Source organism: Thamnophis elegans, chromosome 13, assembly GCF_009769535.1.
Source record: "Thamnophis elegans isolate rThaEle1 chromosome 13, rThaEle1.pri, whole genome shotgun sequence".
In the NCBI taxonomy this organism is placed as follows: Eukaryota; Metazoa; Chordata; class Lepidosauria; order Squamata; family Colubridae; genus Thamnophis; species Thamnophis elegans.
Genome location: NC_045553.1, coordinates 11,812,657 through 11,834,104, shown reverse-complemented (window position 1 = coordinate 11,834,104; position 21,448 = coordinate 11,812,657). Strand labels below are relative to the sequence as shown.

Sequence of the window (21,448 nt, the reverse complement as noted above, 5' to 3'; positions counted from 1 at the left end):
TCAGTTGATTGTTTTCACTGTCAGAAAAATCCTCCTTATTTCCAGGTTGAATCTCTCCTTGTTCAGTTTCCATCCATTATTCCATAGAATAGAATAGAACAGAATAGAATAACAGAGTTTGGAAGTCTAAACCCCTGCTTAGGCAGGAAACCGCGACACCGGTACCACGCGCAACGCTTTTCACACGGTACTTTTGCAAAACAGCGCGCCCGATGCCGTTGTGCGCCTGTGTTTGTATGTGTATGTGAGACAGTGTGTTTGCAAAAGCAAAACGCGTAACGCCCTGCACGGCCGGCCCGTTGCACGCGGTCCCTCTTCGCCTGCCGTACGCCATCCCATAATTTTTTCTCCTCCCCTCCCCACTCCTCCTTTTGCTCCGGTTCCCACGTGGTCCCGGGTTGGGAACCCGGGGTTGCATTGCACGTCGGAAGGCTTGCCAAAAAAAAAAAAAAAAAGCAGAAAAAGCCCCGCTCCTCTGCAGCGCTTGCTGGAATGAGGAGGCTGCTGGGGGGGCCAAAGGGGATTTGGGGTTATTTGAGGGTCGCCGTCGGGGCATGGAGAAGCGGCCCCGGGGGTCGGCGGAAGGGGCGCCCGGGTCCTGGGTTTCTCGGGGAAGCCAGCGGAGTTTTGCCCGGTCCCTGGAGATCTAGCCCTTGGGTGGGCGAAGGCTGGAGGGGAGCCGCCGGTCAGGAGGTAAGGAGATGCCCCCAGGAGGAGGGTCCCTCCTTCTCACCAGCCAGAGGGGGCTGGAAGCGTGCAAGTCCTCGTAGGGAGGTCTTTGCAAAGGTCCTGCTTGCTTTTCAGCTCCAGATTTCCTTTCCTCCCATCTTTTTCTCCGTTCTCTCTCCCATCTCTCCTTCCTTTCTTCCTCTACCTGCCTTCACTCCCTCCCTCTCTCTTATTTATTTACTTACTTCCTCCCTCCCATCTTTTTCCTTCCTTCCCTCCCTCTTTTACTTTCTTCTTCCCTCCCTCCTTCCCTCCCTCCCTTCCTCTACCTACCTTCCTATCATTCCTCTCTTTACTTACTCCTTCACTCCCATCTTTTTCCTTCCCTCCCTCCCAGTTCCTTCCTATCCCCTTACTTACTTACTTCTTCCTCCCTCCTGCCCTTCCTTCCTTTTTCTTCCTTCCTACCCTCCCTCTCTTTTATTTACTTCCTCCCTCCCATCTTTCTTCCTTCCCTCCCCCTTTGTCCATACCCCCTCTCTCCCTCTTGTCCTTCTTCCCTCCCTCCCTCCTGCCCTTCCTCCCTTTTCCTTCCTTCTTTCCTCCTTCCGTCCGTCTCTCCCAGTCATCTTTCTCCTTCCTTCCTTCCTTCCTTCCTTCCTTCCTTCCTTCCCCTACTTTCCTACCCTCCCTCTCATTTACTTCCTCTCTCCCTTCTTTTTTCTTCCCCCCCTTTGTCCTTACCCCCCCTCTCCCTCTTAAGTCCTTCTTCCCTCCCTCCCTCCTGCCCATCCTTCCTTTTCCTTCCTTCTTTCCTCTCTCCATCCATCCTCCCAGTCATCTTTCTCCTTCCTTTCTTCCTACCCTCCCTCCCTCCATTATTTACTTACTTCCTCGCTCACATCTTTTTTCCTCCCTCTCTTGCCCATTCGTTCCTACCCCCTTTCTCCCCTCCTGCCCTTCCTTCCTTCCCCAACCTTTCTACCCTCCCTCTCATTTACTTCCTCCCTCCCTTCTTTTTTCCTTCCTTCCTCCCTCCCTCCCCCTTCCTTCCTGCCTTCCTCTACCTCCCCTCCCCTCCCCTCCCTCCCGTCAATCCATCTTTCTCTAGACAGAAACATTTTCAGCATCTCCTTCCCCCTTCCTATTTTTTTGCAGGGCAGAGTCTTGGGCGGGGGGGCATGCTTCCTTTTTAACCCTTCTTTTCTGCAAAACTCGTCTGCTTTTCAGTATTACATGTATTTTATTTGCAATTGTATTTATAGTGGGCCGCTATTTCTCTGGATGGTACAGGGCTCCTTGCTTTGGGAGGGGGGTTGAACTACAAGACCTCCAAGGACCCTTCCCACCCATATTATTTTATGTTCTATACAAGCAACTCAGAGTCCCGGGGAGGGGGCTGCAGAGCAGATTAAAATCCATTTTTATCTGTGGGTTCTCTCTTTTCTACCCTTATGTACTTAAACTAGGATTGCAACTGTACTTAACTACCATGGCAATTATACCTAGCTAGCATTGCTACTCTGCCTAACTAGCATTGCAGCTGTATCTAGCTGTATCTATCTGCAACTATAACTAGCTAGTATTGCAGCTGTACCTAACTAGCATTATAGGTATATCTAACTATTATTTCAACTGTCCCTGACTAGCATTGCAATTGTACTTAACTACCATGGCAATTATACCTAGCTAGCATTACTACTCTACCTAACTAGCATTGCAGCTGTATCTAGCTGTAGCTACCTGCAACTGTAGCTAACTAGTATTGCAACTGTACCTAATTAGCATTATAGGTATATCTAACTATTATTTCAACTGTCCCTGACTAGCATTGCAACTGTACTTGACTGCCATACCTAACTAGCTTTGCAATGAAGCAGCTAGTCCTCCGTTACACTGTGCATTCTTGTGTGTGTGGGGTGTGTGTGTGTTGTGGTCTCTTCCAGTGTCTTGCAATGGCTGAGCAATTTGGAAGTCTGGAAAACAGCCTGGCTAAGAGGCCGAGGGAGGAGAAGGAGCCTGGGAAGCAGGAGGAGAACGGACACGATGCCAAAAGGCTGAAGGACAACGAGGACGAGGTCAAAGACGAGGCGAAGAAGTTCCCGAAGAAGAAAGTTGTGCTGTTGCTGGTGTATTGTGGGAAAGGCTATCATGGGATGCAGGTAAGTGCCTGGCTGTAATGGCACGTGGGAATATGACTTAGAACCTAGACCAGTGATGGCTAACCTTTTTTGGCTCCCTTGGCAAAAGTGGGGGGAGCGCAAGGGGGTCGTGAATGGGCGTGCCACGCCCATAATGCTATGCATGTTCCCCCCCTTGCGCACATGCGGGCACGACCAGCTCACACACACACAAACACCTTTCTAGAAGCTTGAGGAGGGCAAAAACAGCCTCCCCCCCACATGGAGGCTCCCAGGAGGCTTCAGAGAAGTCACTTCCAGTTTGCTCGTAGAGCCATTTTTTGCCCTCCGGAGCCTTCTGGGAAGCCTCCTGAAGGCCTCCGGAGGGCGAAAACTGGTCCTATGAGCAAACCGGAAGTCCTTTCCCGAACTTCTGGTTTGCCTGTAGGGCCAGTTTTTCGCACTCCAAACGGCCTCAAAAGAAGGCCGAAGTCAGCTGGCCAGCGCACGGATGCGCGCTGGAGCTGACAGGGCAACGCCTCGCGTACCCTAACAAATGGCTGTGTGTGCCACAGGTTCGCCATCACGGGCCTAGAACAATTTTACTGTCACTTTGAATGTACACTAATCTGCATACGTTAAAATGAAATTTTGTTGCGCGCAGCTCTGAATTGGTCTCCGCCTACAATATACTCTAGATAAAAATGACTAAAATGAATGAATACAAAATTATGCATCTCTCTATATATAAAATCCAAATACCACTCAAACACATCATGAAATTTCTAGAACCATAAAGCCTACAAAGTTGTAATTTGGCATGTACCTCTTGGCTTCTAGGTGCTCACTAAGAAAGGATTTCTTGAAATGACTATCAGATCCATTAGTATTTCTTATAGGGTCTTCTGCCTGAACAGGGCGTTGGACTAGAAGACTTCCAAGTTCCCTTCCAACTCTGTTATTCTGCTCTCTGCAGATGTTTGAATGTTCTCAGGATCTAAAGTCCTTGTTTGGATAAAGGTGATCCAGTTCAGCTGGAGTTAGACTTCCTCGGATGGCCTCGTAAATCAGTTTTCAGCTTTTAATAAGCAGCAGACAAATTCATTTTTGGTCAATACAGTCAATCCTCTCTCTCCCTCCTTCCCTCCCTCTCTCTTTCCCCCCATCTCTTAGCGCAACGTGAAATCTTCCCAGTACAGGACAATTGAAGACGACTTAGTATCAGCCCTCATAAAATCTGGATGTATTCCAGAAAACCATGGAGAAGACATGAAGAAAATGTCATTTCAGAGATGTGCTAGGACCGATAAGGTAATACCAGAAGTTCTTGACTAATGGCCATTGGTTTAATGATGGGGAATTAAAGATTGTGCTGAATAGGTAATTGTTGTTAGTTGCGAAGTTGTGTCCGACCCATCGCGACCCCATGGACAATGTTCCTCCAGGCCTTCCTGTCGTCTACCATCCTCTGGAGTTCATTGAAGCTCACACTGACTGCTTCCGTGACTCCATCCAGCCACCTCATTCTCTGCCGTCCCCTTCTTCTTTTGCCCTCCATCGTTCCCAGCATAAGACTCTTCTCCAGGGAGTCCTTCCTTCTCATTAGGTGGCCAAAGTCTTTGAGTTTCCTCTTCAGGATCTGGCCTTCTAAAGAACAGTCAGGGTTGATCTCCTCTAGGACTGACCGGTTGGATGGCCTTGCAGTCCAAGGGACTCGCAGGAGTCTTCTCCAGCACCAGAGTCCAACGGCCTCCATTCTTTGGCGCTCAGTCTTCCTTATGGCCCAGCCTTCACAGCCATCCATTGCAACTGGGAAATCCGTCGCCTTGACTAGACTCACTTTTGTTGGCAGGGTGATGTCTCTGTTTTTTAATATGCTGCCTAGATTTGCCATAACTTTCCTCCCGAGGAGCAAGCATCTTTTAATTTCTTGGCTGCAGTTCCCATCTGCGGTGATCTTGGAGCCCAGGAAAATATAATCTACCTCCATTTCTTCCATATCCATTTACCAGGAATTGAGAGGGTCGGATGCCATGATCTTAGTAATTCAGTTGGTTTTCGAACGAACAGTTGTTGTTTTTTTCCTGGAACTTAATTTTAACACTTAATATTTTCAAGTTTGTGAATTGCAAATTGAGTGGCAAACATTCTTCGAAATGTGACTCAGTGGCATTTTTATAACATCTACCAGTTGTACCGATTCTGTCCAGTTCTGTTTAGTCCATTCCTCATTTTTATTTGATTTCTTTTTGGGGGAAAAAATTCAGGGTGTGTCTGCGGCCGGACAGATTGTTTCCTTGAAGGTCTGGCTGATTGAAGATATTTTACAGAAGATAAACCAGCATCTACCTTCTCACATAAGAATTTTAGGTAAGGCAACAGGACTTTAGAATTATATCATAAGACACAAGAAACTTGGGGATTCTCAGGGAATTCTCAGTCATCCAGGTCCTGGTTGTTCCAAAGGTACTTTTTCAAGAGGCAACAGGACTTTCTTGGTTTTTCTTTTGAAGATGTTTTGCTTCTCATCCAAAAAGCTGCTTCAACTCTGACTGGATGGTGGGAATGGACGGATTTATATTCCTTGCCAATAGCTGGTCATTTGCGTTCTTTTTGTTTTTTGGGGGTGTGGGAGGATTTAGGGAAAAAAAAAACCTTGTGGCCCAGTGACCTCTGCCCGAGGACACTGCATCTGTTTTTAAAAACATACAGTAGTAGCCAAAATTGTCGAAATTTTTATTTTAATGGGATTAAAATTAAAAATGTAATTTTAACGGGGGTGCGGGAGGTTGCACACATGCACAGGGGGGGGCAGAGGGGCGTGCACACATGAGCGGGGGGGCACATTGCATTATGGGTGTAGTGCATTGTATTATGGGTATTGCATGCATGCACAGGGGGGCATGGAGAGGTCGTGCATGCATGCGCAGGGGGACGGGGTGCTTTGCATTATGGGTGTTGCACACACGCACGAGTGTGAGAGGCGCGGAGGGGTCATGCACACATGAGCAGGGGACAGCGCATTGCATTATGGGTGTGGTGCATTGCATTATGGGTGTTGCACGCATGCACAGGGGTGTGTGGAGGAGTCGTGCACGCATGCTCAGGGGGACGGGGTGCATTGCATTATGGGTATAGGCGTGTGCTCGATTTTGCCACGCGAGGAGAGAAAGTTTAGCCACCCTGTCCTAAAGTTTTGTCTGTTAAAAAAAAAATAGGGCTGAAAAGAGTGACAGGGAAATTCAATTCCAAGAACAGATGTGATGCCCGGACCTATTCCTACATGCTGCCGACGTTCGCCTTCGCCCACAAGGACGACACACGTCAGGATGAAATCTACCGCTTGAGTGCCGAGACTTTGGAGGCCGTCAACAACCTCCTGGCCTGCTATAAAGGCACCCACAACTTCCACAACTTCACCTCCCAGAAGGGCCCCAAGGACCCCAGCGCCAAACGTTACATCATGGAGATGCTGTGCGAAGAGCCCTTCGTGAGGGACGGCTTGGAGTTTGCGGTGGTCAAGGTGAAAGGGCAGAGTTTCATGATGCACCAGATCCGTAAGATGGTCGGCTTGGTGATCGCCATCGTGAAGGGCCATGCCGCCAAATCCATTATGGAGCAGAGCTGGGGAGAGGAGAAGGTGGACATTCCCAAAGCCCCTGGGCTGGGCCTGATTTTGGAACGGGTTCACTTTGAGAGCTACAACCAGCGGTTTGGGGACGACGGCCTCCACGAAGCCCTGGAATGGGCAGAAGAAGAGGAGAAGATTGCGGCTTTCAAAGAGCAGCACATCTATCCCACCATTATCAAGACGGAGAAGGAAGAGAGGTCCATGATGAGTTGGCTGGAGACGCTCTTCAACCATCAGTTTGATTCCACCATCTCGAGGTTGCAGGAAGATACCAGAGATGCCAAGGTAAGGGAAAACGATTTTGAGACGATCCCTCCTCCTCAGGCCAAGAACCAGGGGGGTTCAGTGGTGAAGGGGCTGGAGTAGAAGTGGTGAGGCTCATATTGAGGTCCCCTCTCAACTAAACTTCTTGGACGAGAAGCTTCTATCTTCTGATTCTTGATGAATGTATTTTTTTTCTTTTATATACACCGAGAGTTTCTGCACCAAAGACAAATTCCTTGTGTATCCAGTCGCACTTGGCCAATAAAGAAATCCTATCCTATCCTATCCTATTCTATTCCTATTCTTTTCTTTTTCTATTTTTTCTTTTCTTTTCTATTCCTATTTCTATTCTTTTCTATTTCTCTTCTATTTCTCTTCTATTCTCTTCTATTCCTATTATTTTCTTTTTCTATTATTTTCTTTTCTATTCCTATTCTATTATTTTCTATTTCCATTCTATTTCTATTCTATTCCTATTCTTTTCTTTTTCTATTTTTTCTTTTCTTTTCTATTCCTATTTCTATTCTTTTCTATTTCTCTTCTATTTCTATTTCTATTCTCTTCTATTCCTATTATTTTCTTTTTCTATTATTTTCTTTTCTATTCCTATTCTATTATTTTCTATTTCCATTCTATTTCTATTCTATTCCTATTCTTTTCTTTTTCTATTTTTTCTTTTCTTTTCTATTCCTATTTCTATTCTTTTCTATTTCTCTTCTATTCCTATTTTCTTTTTCTATTTATTATTTTCTTTTCTATTCCTATTTCTATTCTATTTTTATTCTATTTCTATTCTATTCCTATTCCTATTCTTTTTTATTTCTTTTCTATTTCTCTCCTACTTCTATTCTATTCTATTCTTTGATGATAAGCGAAATATTTTCAAGGAAAAAAAAAACCCCAAGAAAGCCTTTGGGTGGGATGTGGGGGAACCACTTTTGAGATTATTATGACCTGGGTGATGGAGAATCTCCATTGAAAAATTAAAATGTTTTGCTTCTTTCAGTCTGATCCTGAAGGCAGCGATGGATGTGAAGACAATTCTGATTGAGGATTTCAGGCACCCTTTGATACCCTGGATTCTAGTCCCTTTGGCCAGGAAAACCAAGCTTTTCTCAATGATGGATATTCCTTAGTCTTGAACCAAATGAAATGATGCTTTCCATCCTCACTGCAGCAATGGAAAGGGAGACTGCTAGCTAGAACAAACACTGCTTAAATTATGCTCTATAAAAAAAATGATTTTTTAAAAACATGTCGGAGAAAAATAATTATCGGACTCTTACGGATAAGGGCAAGCCATTAAGAATGCTGTTCTCTTGGTTTTTTTCCAAACAGCCAAAATTAATTGTTCTCTTGGAAAGCTTTCTGTGATTATTGGCTTAGCCGAATAGTAAGGATTTTGGAAACTCTTTCTTCCTTTTGTAAAAACAATATATTTTTAATTTGTTTTTTTTTATTTTATTTTCACTTTCTCATAGACCAAATAATGTGGTGGTTGAAACAAACTCTGGATTGGAACATCTGAGTTTCATCTCTTTTTTTTTTTTTTTAAGGAAATTCTATTTCAGGTTTTTTTTAATGCTCCTTTTGGAAAAATAATAATAATAAAGGCTTCTTATGACACAAGGTACTAAGGTTTTTAAAAAATTATTTCTAATCCAGGCTGCATGTAATGCTGCCATAACTTGGTTGATCTGGGGGAAGGTCAGAGAACATTCTCAGTGTTGGAAGCCATCAAGAAAAAGAAGCCAGAACTAGTAGTGGGTTTCAAAAAATTTTGGAACCTCTTCTGTAGGTGTGGCCTGCTTTCCGGGTCCACTGGTGGAACCTCTTCTAACCGGTTCAGTAGATTTGATGAACCGGTTCTACCGAACTGGTGCGAACTGGTAGGAACCCACCTCTGGCCCGAACATAGTTGTTTTGCTTACTAGTTAACATACAGTTAAAGTACAGGTAGTCGTCAACTTAACCATTCAGTGTCCGTTTGAAGTTATGATGACACTGAAAAAACGGACTGAATATTTGCAAGTCAAGGACGAGTATATAGGTGATTATGAATGTCCTAATAAAAAAATAGAATAAAAGAACAGCTTAGCTGCAAATAAATGGCTATTTATTATCATTTATTTGGTGAATTGGGGTTTGAATCCAATTATGTGAGTATATTTTTATGAGCAAAATGCATTACCACGGGAGAGCCAAATTGTTGGAAAACTGCTGGAATTTTTTAAAATAATTTTTATAATAATGATTTATAATTGTAGGACAAAGCCTACAATTTTCACCCTTTTTAAAGATAAAAAATAGATCTGTATATTAAGTTTTATTAATCGCTATTCTCCTTGTGCCGGCTTGAAAAATCAAAATTTCACATTCCTGCAGGTGTTATTTTTTAATATGTCAATAATGAATAAATGGTGTAGGTAGGGTTTCCTGTTTAGGCAGTGGGGTTGGACTAGATGACCTACAAGGTCCCTTCCAATCTGTTAATCTGAGATGAGGTGAATGTTTATACTTTGCTTCCCCTACTTTCATATTATTTGGTCCCTTGCTGGCTTCCGTAGCGGGAATCACATCTTGCTAGTTTTCTTCCGTTTACAAAGGATTTCAACTCCACCCACCCCCATCCACTGCGCCTGCACTGCCGGAGCTATACATTGCAATCGACCAATAGAATCTCTCCCCCCCCCCCCAAGACGTGGAGCTTACGATGGTATGATCTGAAGGGATTCTTAAAGTGATACCATCTGGTGCAGAAACATGCTTTTGAGCAAACTTGCATAGAACTAGTAAGTAGATAAAGTTCATTTTTTTAAAACAATAAGGGAAGGGCATTTTCCTGGCTGGTGTGTGCGCGCGTGTGTGTATAATATATAATATATATTTACATTATATATACACAGATCAACTCTGTAGCCAAGACCCTCATCTCCAGAACCAAACGCCTAGCCGACAAAGACCACCTGAAAACTGAATTACAGACTCTCACAAACGTATTAATCTCCAACGGATTCCAAAGAAAAACAATTACCAAGCTATCCAAAGGGAGACTCCCCCAAAAAAGCGAGAGACAGAACAGGACAACGGCATCGGCCTCCCCTCTTACATCAAAGGCACCACAGATAAAATCAGCAAAATTCTCCATAAGCACAATATCATGACAGCCTTCAGCACTGACCAAAAAATAGCCAACATCTTAAGAAACCCCAAAGACAAAATCCAGCTAGAAAACCAAGGAGTCTACAAAATACCATGCAAAATCTGCCCTGCCACATACATTGGACAAACTAATAGAAGAATAAATGCACGCATCGCAGAACACAGTCACAAAAAAAACCTTCCTTTTTCAGCACCTTAAAGCTACAAGACATGAAATTAATTTTGAAGGAACCAGGTTAATCTCCAAAACAGAACACTTCAACAAGAGAATAATTATGGAAGCTATCGAAATAGAGAAACACCCCCACAACATGAATAAACATGACGATACCTCCCGCCTACCAAACATCTGGAAACCAGCCCTAATCAACAAACGGGCCCCATCCACCACCCAGGCCATTGCAACATGAAACAACGACACACAGCCAGCACCAATCTACCAATCATGATACAACCAAACAAACAATCATTCCACTTACTGAAACAAAGCCAGTACTCCACATACTCCACACCAAGATTTATAGAAAGACGGCAGCTCCGACCACGCTTTAAGCCCAAAACCCAGCCTGAAGATGTTCAGCCGGTACAATGGCCGTGCTGGTAGTTTTTAAAGAATGGGTTTGTAGAGTGTGAAGTTTATGTGCTTTATTGTGGTTTTTAACATGCTTCTTATTGTTTCTTGCTTGCTTATCAATAGTTTTGTGGCTCTTTGGAATTGCTTTTATAGTTTTCATTGCTTGCAAGCTGCCTAGAGTCCTCTGGAGGAGAGGCGCAGTTACATACATATAAATTAATTAGCAGATACATTTAATTCCATCATGGGTTTAACACAGATATATCGTGGGTTTTGCTGATTTCTGGATCCAAGGGTGAGAAATTGGAATAATTAATAAGTTATAGTTTAATTCCATCATGAGCTCGTTTGTTGAGGGAGAGATTTTATTTATTTATTTATTTATTTATTTTGGTTTGTCAAGCATGTATGAGAAAAGTATAAGTACTAATATAACATATAAACATCAGTATAAGCAGGTATATCTATCATGTATGTATGTCAGAAATGAGTACAAATAGATGAGAACAGTAGGATGGGGGCGGTAGGCATCCTAGTGCACTTATGCACGCCCCCTTAGAGACCTCTTGGGAATGGGGTGAGGTCCACGGTAGACAGTTTAAGGTTGACATTTTGTGGGTTATGAATGGTGTCATCATCAGAATATTAATTGCAGCTCCTGCTTTTCCTCAGCCTTACTCCAGAGGCTCCCCAACCCATGGAGTGCCTTGGCATTGCCTGAGGAGACAGTGAAAATGTTCTGACTGGATGTCCAGAAGGGTATTTCATTCCCTTTGAGGCTTACAGTTGGAGCAAACATTCCTTTTGTTACCTGTTGATTGATTGGGGATCAGTAAATTATCTCATACTTGGATTGCTAAATGCATAATTAGGAATTTCTGTTCTGGTTCTCTTTTCCTTTTTAGGTACTTTGATTCTAACTGTGATACTCACGTTGGACAGCACTGTCTGCCAGGCACCCCTTCTACGTAACGAGCACAGTTGATCTCCAGAACAGATCCCAGCAGTATAAATAATGTATTGATCTTGAGATCTTCACGAGAAGATACATACCAAGATTCTCTCCTGAATCAATGAATTTGTCATTTGAATTAACTGGCTTGTAAGCTCTAAACCTTGGAAAGAATCGGCCTGTGTCAGGGCCATTGAATGGCTGGAATATGCCATTAAGAAGCGTAGCTGTTTGAGAGAACCACTTAAAAAGCAGTGTGGTTTTCCTAAGTCCCACTTTTTAAAATAAAGTTAACAGTGGCAGGGGCATGCAAAAAAAAAAGTGACTTTAGGTAAAGGTAAAGGTTCCCCCGCATATGTATGCTAGTCGTTTCTGGCTATAGGGGCGGTGCTCATCTCCGTTTCAAAGCCGAAGAGCCAGCGCTGTCCCAAGACATCTCCGTGGCCGGCATAACTCAATGCTGAAAGCGCACGGAACACTGTTACCTTCCCACCAAAGGTGGTCCCTATTTTTCTACTGGCATTTTTTACATGCTTTCAAACTGCTTGGTTGGCAGAAGCTGGGACACGTAACAGGAGCTCCCTCTATTATGCAGCGCTAGGGATTCGAACTGCCAAACTGCTGACCTTTCTGATTGACAAGCTCAACATCTTAGCCGCTAAGCCACCTTTATGGAGGGAGGAGGGGGGGTAATCACCACACGACTAGGGTATGTCTAATTTAAACACTCATCTATCCAGATACGTAATCTGTAACTAAGGAAATAAACTGGATTCTAACAGGATGATTGTGTCTGAATGTTTTTGAAACTTAAAAAAAGTTGATTGTTTAAAGAGCCTCCGGGTTGAAAGGATGAGTGGGTGACATCCCCTTTGCCCAGGGATACCCCAGGGGTGGGGGGTGGGAGGCTCATTTTATATCCCTGCAAGGAGCTCATGCAGGAGGTCTCCGGTTTTGAACCAAGTCTTCTAACCGCGTGAGCCACCCTGCTCCAGTCCATAATGGTGAGAAAAATGGAAAAAGGAGCTTATGACCAACAGCAAGATGGACAGACTCATGTTACTGGAGTGATGGGGGAAGGACTAAAGGACCAGATCAGAGATAAATTGGGAGAAAGACTTAGGATAACTTTAAACCTTACTGAATGCATTCAAGAACGCATGACTAGAGGGGCATCAATAGAATACATATCTCCTTATGAGAATAGTAAAACCCAATTTGTTTACAAAAGCCACGTCCAAAATGCAAGACTTAATTACTGAGGAGGCTGTAATTCGAAAAAAAATTGACTGCCGAAATGGTTAGATAAACCTTCAAAAGTCAGGACTTAATTCCTTTTAATTAGCAATGCTTCTCCAGTGCGCATGCGGAGCGTGGACTTCTTTCCCCTGCTTCCTTCCCGTTATGTCTCTACTCCAGGCTCTTCCCGCATGCGCACTAATGTCTTCCCAGCTATACGATTGCAAGGGAGGAAAAAAAAACCACGTCGTTTTCCTGAGGCTTTTTTTTTGTCCCTTGCCAGCGCTCGTCCGCCGACGCATGCGCCCTTTTTTGTTTTCTTCCTCAGGCACCTCCCCTTGCTCAGGCTCCTCCCCCACGCCTCCATCCGTTTCCTGTCAGGAGCGGATGGCCGAGGCTGGGCCCGGCTCGGAGCGGGCCGTCTTCGCTGAGCATCGGCGGACGCTTCGTTCGCGCGCTCCGGCTTCCTGAGAGCCGACGCGAGAAGGCGTAACAAAAGAAAAGAAAGAAAAAGGTAACCAGCCGGGGCCGCGTTTAGGCGGCTTAGGCCGCGCTAAAAGGAACGTTACGGTTCCTACTCTCTCCCCCCCCCCCCACTACGAGCGCATCCATCCCATGCGTCGCGCGCGCCTGCTGAGAGAAATAACGGGAAGCGGCAAAAGCCAAAAAGGTGACGTTGCGGGATAGGCGAACGCGGGTTTTTTTTACTATCTATGGAAGGCACGTTTGCTGGACTCCTTTCGGGGCTGTTTGCTCGTCCTCTCCCTCTGCATCTTTTTTTTAGGGTGAACGGCCACGATTAACGGTCCTTCTCTGGTCCAACAGGCTGCTGAGGTCTCTTAAAGGATAGCTATAGGATGCCCTGTTGGATAATGGATCAGTCAATGGACAGTAGCTGAGTATCAGCAGGCACAGTGAAGTAGGATTAAAATGAAATAAGGTACAGCGGAAGCCGACAGTGAGATAAAATAGGATGAAAGCTAGTAGGTAAGATAAAGAGAAGGTAAAAAAAAAGTGAGATCAAATAGTATAAGGCGAAGGAGGAGGAGGAGGAGGGATGGAAAGAAGAGAAGAAGACTTTATTGAGTCAATGGAATGTATCAATGATGAGCATCAACAGGCACAGTGAAGTGGAATTAAAATGAAATAAGATACAGTGAAGGAGGGGGGGAAGAGATGAAACGGCCGACAGTGATATAAAATAGGATAAAAGGTAGCAGGTAAGATAAAGGGAAGGTAAAAGCAGTAAGATCAAGTGGAATAATGCATGGAAACTGACCAAGGAGAGATTCAACCTGGAAATAAGAGAATTTTTCTGACAGTGAGAACCAACGGGACAGAAGTTGCCTTTGGAAGTTGTGGGAGCTTCATCACTGGAGGCTTTCAAGAAGAGACTGGACTGCCATTTGTCAGAAATGGTGTAGGGTCTCCTGCTTGGGCGGAGGGTTGGACTAGATGACCTACAAGGTTCCTTCCAACTGTTAATCTGAAACAGAAGAAAAACTTTATTTTAAGTCGATGGACCTTATCAAAGAAGAGCATCAGCCGCAGTGAAGTAGAATTAAAATGAAATAAGATACAGTGAAGGGGAGACAGATAAAAACAGCCTATGGTGAGATAAAATAGGATAAAAGGTAGCAGGTAAGTTAAAGGGAAGGTTAGAAAAAGTGAGATCAAATAGTATAAAGGGAAGGTGGAGAAAAGGAAAGGAGGAAGGATGGAAAGAAAAGGATGGAAAAGAACTTTATTAAGTCAATGAACCGTATGAAAGATGAGAATCAGGCAGAGTAAAATAGAATAAAATGAGATAAGATAGAGTGAAGGAAGATAGAGCAGCTACAGTGAGATAAAATTTTATAAAATGTATTAGGTAAGATAAAGTGAAGATAAAAGATCAAATAATAGAAGGAGGAGAAAGAGACTTTGTTAATTAAATGTTTATTTAATTAAGTATTAATTTTCTGACAATTAATTAACCAGTGGAACAACTTGCCTCCAGAAGTTGTGAATGCTCCAACACTGGAGGTTTTTAAGAAGATGTTGGATTTGTCTGAAGTGGTATAGGGTTTCCTGCCTAGACAGGGGCTTGGACTAGAAGACCTCCAAGGTCCCTTCTAACTCTGTTATAATATTCTACCATATCAAAGATGAGCATCAGGCACAGTAAAATAGAATAAAATCAGATGAGATATGTGATATAAAATAGCTGCAGTGAGATAAAGCAGGATAAAATGTAAGATAAAGTAAAGATAAAAGAGTTCTCGTAGTATAAGGTGAAATAGAAGAAGGGAGCTTTATTAAGTCAATTTACTGTAGCCAACTAATACAAAAAAGCAAATAGGTAAAAAGAAAATGAAACTTCACAATATATCATCACTCTTACAGTTATCTCGCGTTTGATCAAGGTGTTGTGTCTGATTTGAGTTGGCCTTTGAAACAAAGAGCACAGTCTTTTTGATGATGTGTTTTTTGTTCCCTGCCAGAAGTAAGACTGTTTCTCCTGATGCCCCGTTATTTTTTTAGTTTTTTAAATAAGGGTTTAAATGGGCTGCCCTTTCTGGAGAGTGCTATTTGCAATTGAAAAGGATGCGTCCAGTATCTTCAATTGGCTGGAAGGTTGCTTTAATAAAATGTTTCTGTGTATTTATTTGATTGGGAAGAGATGTTTCCAGTTAGGAAGATGGGTGCTACCGAATTAGATTTGATTTCTTGGACAAATGCTTATCAGTCCATAGTTCTCCCAAGATTTTGCCTATACTTTGTGTTATCTGCCTCAACTGTTTTTTCAATGATCATACCTGTCAAGTATAATAATTCTTAAAATCCAAAAGCTTTTCATAAAGGCAATTCCTTTCCCCCCCCCTCTTAATCTCTTTGAGAATAGAATAGACTAGAACAGAACTTTATTGTCACTTTAAATGTACACTAATCAGCATACATTAAAATAAAATTTCATTGTGTTCAGCTCTCAAAGGATAACCATTATGCATATACCCACATACACACACACGTATGACACAGAAACATCACAGTTTAGTTCGAATGTGTACACACACACACACACACACAAACACACACAGTGAAAAAAAAATCTTGTGAGTTTACTGGACGGATGGCATAGCGTTCCAGAATCTGGAAGTCCTGCTAGAAATACTTTGAAATCTCACCCCCCAGAGAGGAGCAACAGAAACAGACCTTAAAGTGGGTGTGTGCAGTCTCTTAACAATGCTTTGAGCTCTAAGCTCATAGTGCTTATAAGCAGTATCCTGAATAAAGTGAAGTGAGCTTCCTATAATCTTCTCTGCTATCCTCAATACTCTCTGTAGGGACTTTCTATCTGTGGAATTGTAGGAAGCGATGGTCAATTGCCCTAACAAGGAATTTGATGTCAGTTTCCCCCCTAATGGAACTTTTTGCCTCCCGTCTTCTTTTAGAATTCGAGACCGCTGTCAGCGCGATAATGCACCATGGGACTGGTTCACAGAATGCACAGCGCCAGCTCCAGAGGTCTCGATCCTTCACCGGCAGTGAGAGCGAAGACCAGCAGGCCAATTTACCACAGTCCCCGGCTCCTTCTTTTGCTCCTTCGGCCAGCCCTTCTGCCCCTCAGTCTCCCGGCTACCAAATCCAGCAGTTTATCATGAGCCGAAGTCCAGTGGCAGGGCAGAACGTCAACATCACCTTGCAGAACGTGGGACCTGTTTCTACCGCCAATCAGCAGATCACCCTGACCCCGCTGCCCATCCCGAGCCCGACTTCCCCCAGTTTTCAGTTCAGTCCTCAACAAAGACGGTTCGAGCATGGCTCGCCTTCCTACATCCAGGTCACTTCTCCGTTGCCCCCTCAGGTTCAGTCGCAGAGCCCCACCCAGCCCAGCCCGGTGTCCGTTCAGACCATTTCAAGCGTCCGAGCAGGCACCCCGGGTCCCGGCTTGGGCATGTGCAGCCAGAGCCCGACGCGAGGCTTTGTGGACGCCAGTGTGTTGGTGAGGCAGATCAGCCTGAGCCCTTCCAACGGCGGGCACTTCGTGTACCAGGAAGGGTCGGGCCTCACCCAGATCGCTCAAAGCGCCACGGCTCAGGTCCAGCTTTCATCCTCCGGCACCTCGTCGACCGTCCGAGAGCGCCGACTGTCCCAGCCCCATTCTCAAACAGGAGGGACCATCCACCATCTTGGACCTCAGAGCCCCGTGGCTAGCGGAGGAAATATCCAAGGTTTGCCTAACCCTGGTCACATTACCACCAGCAACCTGCCGCCACAGATCAGCAACATTATCCAAGGGATGCAGCAACAGCAGCAACAGCAGCAGGGGCAGCCTCCCAACAGACCTTTGGGCTTTGACAGGAGTTCTGCCGGATTAATTGCTGGGGTGGGAGGCCCCGCTTTCGGCATCACCTCTCCACCGCCCCCCACAAGCCCTTCCCGGGCCAGCATCCCTCAAGGGCTCACCGGCCACTCGCTGGCCCCCTCGGTCTGCACCGTGGTGAAAAAACCCAAAAAAGTCGAGGAAATCCCGCCGGCCACTCCGGAAGCGGCTCAGATGAGGAAGCAGTGCCTGGAGCACCACTTCAAGCAGATGGAGGCTCTGAAAGACGCTTTCAAAGAGTACTTGGTCGAGTTGTTTTTCCTGCAACACCTGCAAGGGAACATGATGGACTTCTTGGCCTTTAAGAAGAAGCATTGCCTGCCGCTGCAGGCCTACCTTCGGCAGAACGACTTGGATCTGGAGGAGGAGGAGGAGGAAGAGCAGTCGGAGGTCATCAACGACGAGGTAGGAGCTCCTCTTCGCGTACCTGGGTTAAAAACTGTTAGCTCGTGTTTTCCAAGGCTCTGCCCCCCTAAAACGAAGTTGGATTAGAATTTTGTGATGGAGAAAACATTTTAGGAATCTAGATTGTGTGGCTGGTCCAGCAGGGAATGCATCAAGTCTGCAGCGTGAGCTCTGAATGACCTGCGTTAGCACGCGTGTTAACACAAATAAGGGATGGGAGGTGTTCATTTTGGATCGGGGTAAATGTATAAAACGTAAATGCATATACCAGTGGTCCCCAAACTGGGGCCCAGGCCTCACATGGGGGCAATTATATTTTTAATATTTGAGCCTTGTTTGAACCAAGTTAATGGCCTTTTAGGCTTCCTCCATGTGAGTAGAGTTCACCTTTTGAGTAAAGTAAGAATTTCATGTCACGGAGGGGGGTGGGCATCAGGATTTTAAAGATGCTTAGGTGAGGCATGGCCAAAAAAAGGTTAGGAACCACAGGTATATGTATATATTGGGGTAAATGCATAGACAAGGGACGCGGTGGCTCAGTGGCTAAGACATTGAGCTTGTTAATCAGAAAGGTCAGCAGTTCAAATCCCGAGCGCTGCGTAATTGAGTGAGCCCCTGTTACTTGTCCCAGCTTCTGCCAACCTAGCTGTTCGTAAGCACGTAAAAAATGCAAGTAGAAAAATAGGAACCACCTTTGGTGGGAAGCTAACAGCATTCCGTGCACCTTTGGCATTGAGTCATGCCGGTCACATGACCATGGAGACGTCTCTGGACAGAGCTAGCTCTTCGGCTTTGAAATGGAGATGAGCATCGCCCCCTAGAGTCAGGAACGACTAGCACATATGTGCGAGGGGAACCTTTACCTGACACAAATAAGGGATGCAAGGTGTTCGTTTCGGATTGGGGTAAATGGATAGAAGTGTCTCTCTCCATTTATCTTTGAAGGGTAGTAAAATGGGGAAGTGGAAACTCCAAGAAAATGGAAAAGTTTCTTTCTGAATGGTGCTCTTTTCTTCAGAGAAATCGCAGAACTGCAAGCGAGATTGATGAAATCGTCCTTTGCAGGAGTTAGAATTGAGCTTGAAATCGTTTTAAGTCTTGAGTTTTGCTTCACTTTGTTCACCTCACTTTGCGATCTGAGATTTTCTTCTAGATATCACTCAGAAAGTTCTTATCGGAAAAGACAGTTTTAATAAGTCTGTTGTGGTGGGCCGTTTATTTATACTTGCACTCTCAAGTATAGAGAAAAAGGTGCAGGAATTTTATCCAGTTTTGTGGCTTCCCCCCCCCCCCCAAAAAAAAAAAACTTTTGCTGACAAAATATATATTAAATATCACTTGACGGAACCTCGATGTGATTTTTGGATCCTGATTCATGTCCCTTCGTTATGTGTTTTAAAAGTTGCAAATTGGTTTCCCCCAATCCAGTATTTTGTTTGATCGTTTTTCTGAAAATGTCCAATTTCCAGCTTTCTTTTTCTGAAAATAAAAAAATTCAAATGTAATTCTTTCCATACCCTTTTGGAATTTAGGGAAACTTCTTGTTAGGTAATTGTATACAGAATTGCAATCAAAAGAAGTTACAATTGAGAATTGCAACCTAAAATTTTAAAAATGATGTCCATATTTTATAAACTGGTGTTTGTTTATCTTATTTATTTGTAAAACTGCATAAACTTTGCCAATCTTTTATTCTGAACCGTGAGTTAATCTTTATGCAATTCCACACCTTTATTGAGAGAGAAAATGAAATCTATGATTGGAATTTTAATAGTTGATGTCCTACAATTCCAGTTTGGAGTGACATCCGTTTAACAGAAAGTTGATTTCTGTTGTTTTTTTAAAGCTTCGTAAATTGACTCAATTGCTGTTTAACTTTATTAAAAATATAGAATATATGGGTTTGGAAGTACCATTTCCTCAGAGAGGTTTAAATTATGGCCGATTTGGTTTTAATAAAAAGCAGTGAGTATAATTGCAGCGTTAGTAAATTAATAGAATGTTTGCTTCATCCACATGATAATGACTGTGTTCCTAAAAGAACTAGGGAGATTGAATGGAGAGCAGGCATTTCAAATTAGATGGATTATTCATTAGGCATAATAAATATTCAGAAGGCAGTTAAGCGCTGCACCTCCATCACACAGGAAATTAATTATTTTGTACTGCTGGATTAATCCCCATAAAGTCAGGAGAAGCTACCCCATCGATGTAACGTTCGTTTGTTTGATTTTAAACTTTTAAGATTTAGGCAAAGGCTCCAGGTTTTAAAAGCAGGTATTATTGAGAAAGTCCTTTTAAAATCTGTTCACTTGAAAAAGGTGAGGTGCAGCAAAAAATAAAAAAAATAAAAATCTCATCGCTTTTCTGGACAAAATAAGACTGTTTTCAGTTCATAGTGACAATTTAAAAGGTGGGCTTTAAACTGTCTCCTCCGAGGCATCTTTTTTAATGGTCCATTAAATGTATGCAGTTATTGGGTTTTCTTGTGACACACAGGCGTTTGCTTCCCCTTTTTAAATCTGCAAGTAATCTTTATTGGATGTAGTTGTTATTTAGTCGGACTGGGCAAATATGTTTGGTCTCTAGGCTCCTCACTGAGATATCCAGCTAAATGTTTCTTACACGTTTATCCTCATTTTGAGAAATCTGTTTGTAGTGTCCGTAAGGGGGAGTCAAAAATTGGTCTAAGTGAATTTAGGAAAGATAGAAGGGAATATTTGTAGCTCAGGGTTGAACTGTGGTGTCCTCGGTGCTCTCTGAGCTTGGTTGTTTTCTTGCAGACGTTTCATTACCCAAGTAGGGAACATCATCAGCGTTAGAAGGGAGAGGCGTTCATTCTCTTTTTATCTACTAGCCGCTTGCCCTGTCTGTGTTGGTGGGAATGTCCTTGGTGGCTTCTTGATTTGGCTGTTGTTTACCAACAATCAAGCTCTATATGTCATCTGGATAGGTAAATCCATGGTTAAACCACTTAACACCGAGATAATCATCACATCTGAATGTTTTCGCTCACACACACACACACACACACACACACACTATTATGGATACTTAAGTTGGCTGGTGATTTTGGGCACGGGGCTGCCTGAGCAAGTCATGAAGGATTGGAAGGGGGGGGGGGAAGGTGGCACGCAATTTGTTAGAGCATGTGAGGCTTTGCCCTGTCAGCTCCAGCACCCTGGCTAGGTGACTTCAGTCTTCATTTTCGGCCATTTTTCGCCCTCCGGAGCTTTCAGGGATGGACCTGCCTTCTGAATGCAGGTCCATTCCTGAACTTCCGGTTTCCCCATAGGGCTGGTTTTCACGCTTCAGGATGGGCGGGGGGGGGGGGGCAGGGGAGGCTGTTTTCGCCCACCCCAGGTTCGTAGAAAGCCTCTGGAGCCTGGGGAGAGCAAAAAACATGTCCATTGGGTGCCAAAAGCGGTGGGGTCACCTGCATATGTGGGTGGGGGGTGTTTGTGCTCCCACCCGCTTTTGGTGCACGATGGGAAAAAGGTTAGCCATCATTACCCCAAGAGGAATCCCCAAAGGAAAGATCCTCTAAAACAGGGACACCCCTTTAAGACTTGTGGACTTCAGCTCCCAGAATTCCACCTGGCTGGGGAATTCTGGGAGTGGAAGTCCATAAGTCTTAAAAGAGGCCAAGGTTTTGGATACCCTTACTTTAAAACCTAGAGAACCAAGACCAGAAGGGCTTCCTTGTAGGGAAGCAGCTGGCTCAAAGCAAGCCCTGGGGTCACCATGGACCCTTAACCTGTCCCTCAGAGGTAGACTGGACCCCAGGGGCGTTTTATCAAGGGCTAGAAATGAAAGGCTTCATCCAAGACAACCATCAACCCAATCAAGGAACCATCAACCTAGACAAAGAATCAAACTGTAAACAACAACCTCATCAAAGAACCACCCCTCTCACCAACACTGACAGAGTAAGCCACTAGTATACAGATAATCCTCAATTTACGACACTTCATTTAGTGACTGTTCAAAGTTAAAATGGCACTGAAAAAAGTGACCTATTAATCATGCGATCAGAATTCAGACGCCTTACGAACTTGCCAACTAC

The 21,448-nt window shown here is 44.1% G+C and overlaps 2 protein-coding genes and 1 non-coding gene across 14 annotated transcripts in view; all 3 read left to right on the top strand.

Annotated features, from left to right (window-relative positions):
• The first annotated feature begins 358 nt into the window (after positions 1-358).
• PUS1 (pseudouridine synthase 1) lies at positions 359-8,275 on the top strand. Its single transcript, XM_032229564.1, has 6 exons — positions 359-693; positions 2,616-2,831; positions 3,963-4,100; positions 5,057-5,159; positions 6,008-6,705; positions 7,691-8,275. The coding sequence occupies exons 1-6, from the start codon at positions 493-495 to the stop codon at positions 7,733-7,735; spliced, it is 1,401 nt and encodes a 466-aa protein (XP_032085455.1). The 5' UTR covers positions 359-492; the 3' UTR covers positions 7,736-8,275.
• A 2,808-nt stretch (positions 8,276-11,083) lies between these two features.
• Positions 11,084-11,220, top strand: LOC116517266. Its single transcript, XR_004256437.1, has one exon. It is a non-coding gene; the product is annotated as a small nucleolar RNA SNORA49 (small nucleolar RNA).
• A 1,750-nt stretch (positions 11,221-12,970) lies between these two features.
• Positions 12,971-21,448, top strand: part of EP400 (E1A binding protein p400) — an 87,944-nt gene continuing 79,466 nt past the window's right edge. For all 12 annotated transcript variants that reach the window (XM_032229001.1, XM_032228996.1, XM_032229000.1 and 9 more), the window contains exons 1-2: positions 12,971-13,125; positions 16,046-17,382. In XM_032229001.1, coding sequence (XP_032084892.1) covers positions 16,072-17,382 — 1,311 coding nt within the window. In that variant the 5' untranslated portion in view covers positions 12,971-13,125; positions 16,046-16,071. The remainder of the gene's footprint in view (positions 13,126-16,045; positions 17,383-21,448) is intronic.

What these genes read in the sequence shown, in the direction of transcription:
- PUS1 (XM_032229564.1), top strand. Translation starts at nt 493, where the DNA reads ATGAGGAGGCTGCTGGGGGGGCCAAAGGGGATTTGGGGTTATTTGAGG. An exon ending in AAGGCTATCATGGGATGCAG is followed by an intron (nt 2,832 to 3,962) that starts GTAAGTGCCTGG and finishes CCCATCTCTTAG; the next exon opens with CGCAACGTGAAATCTTCCCA. An exon ending in GATGTGCTAGGACCGATAAG is followed by an intron (nt 4,101 to 5,056) that starts GTAATACCAGAA and finishes GAAAAAATTCAG; the next exon opens with GGTGTGTCTGCGGCCGGACA.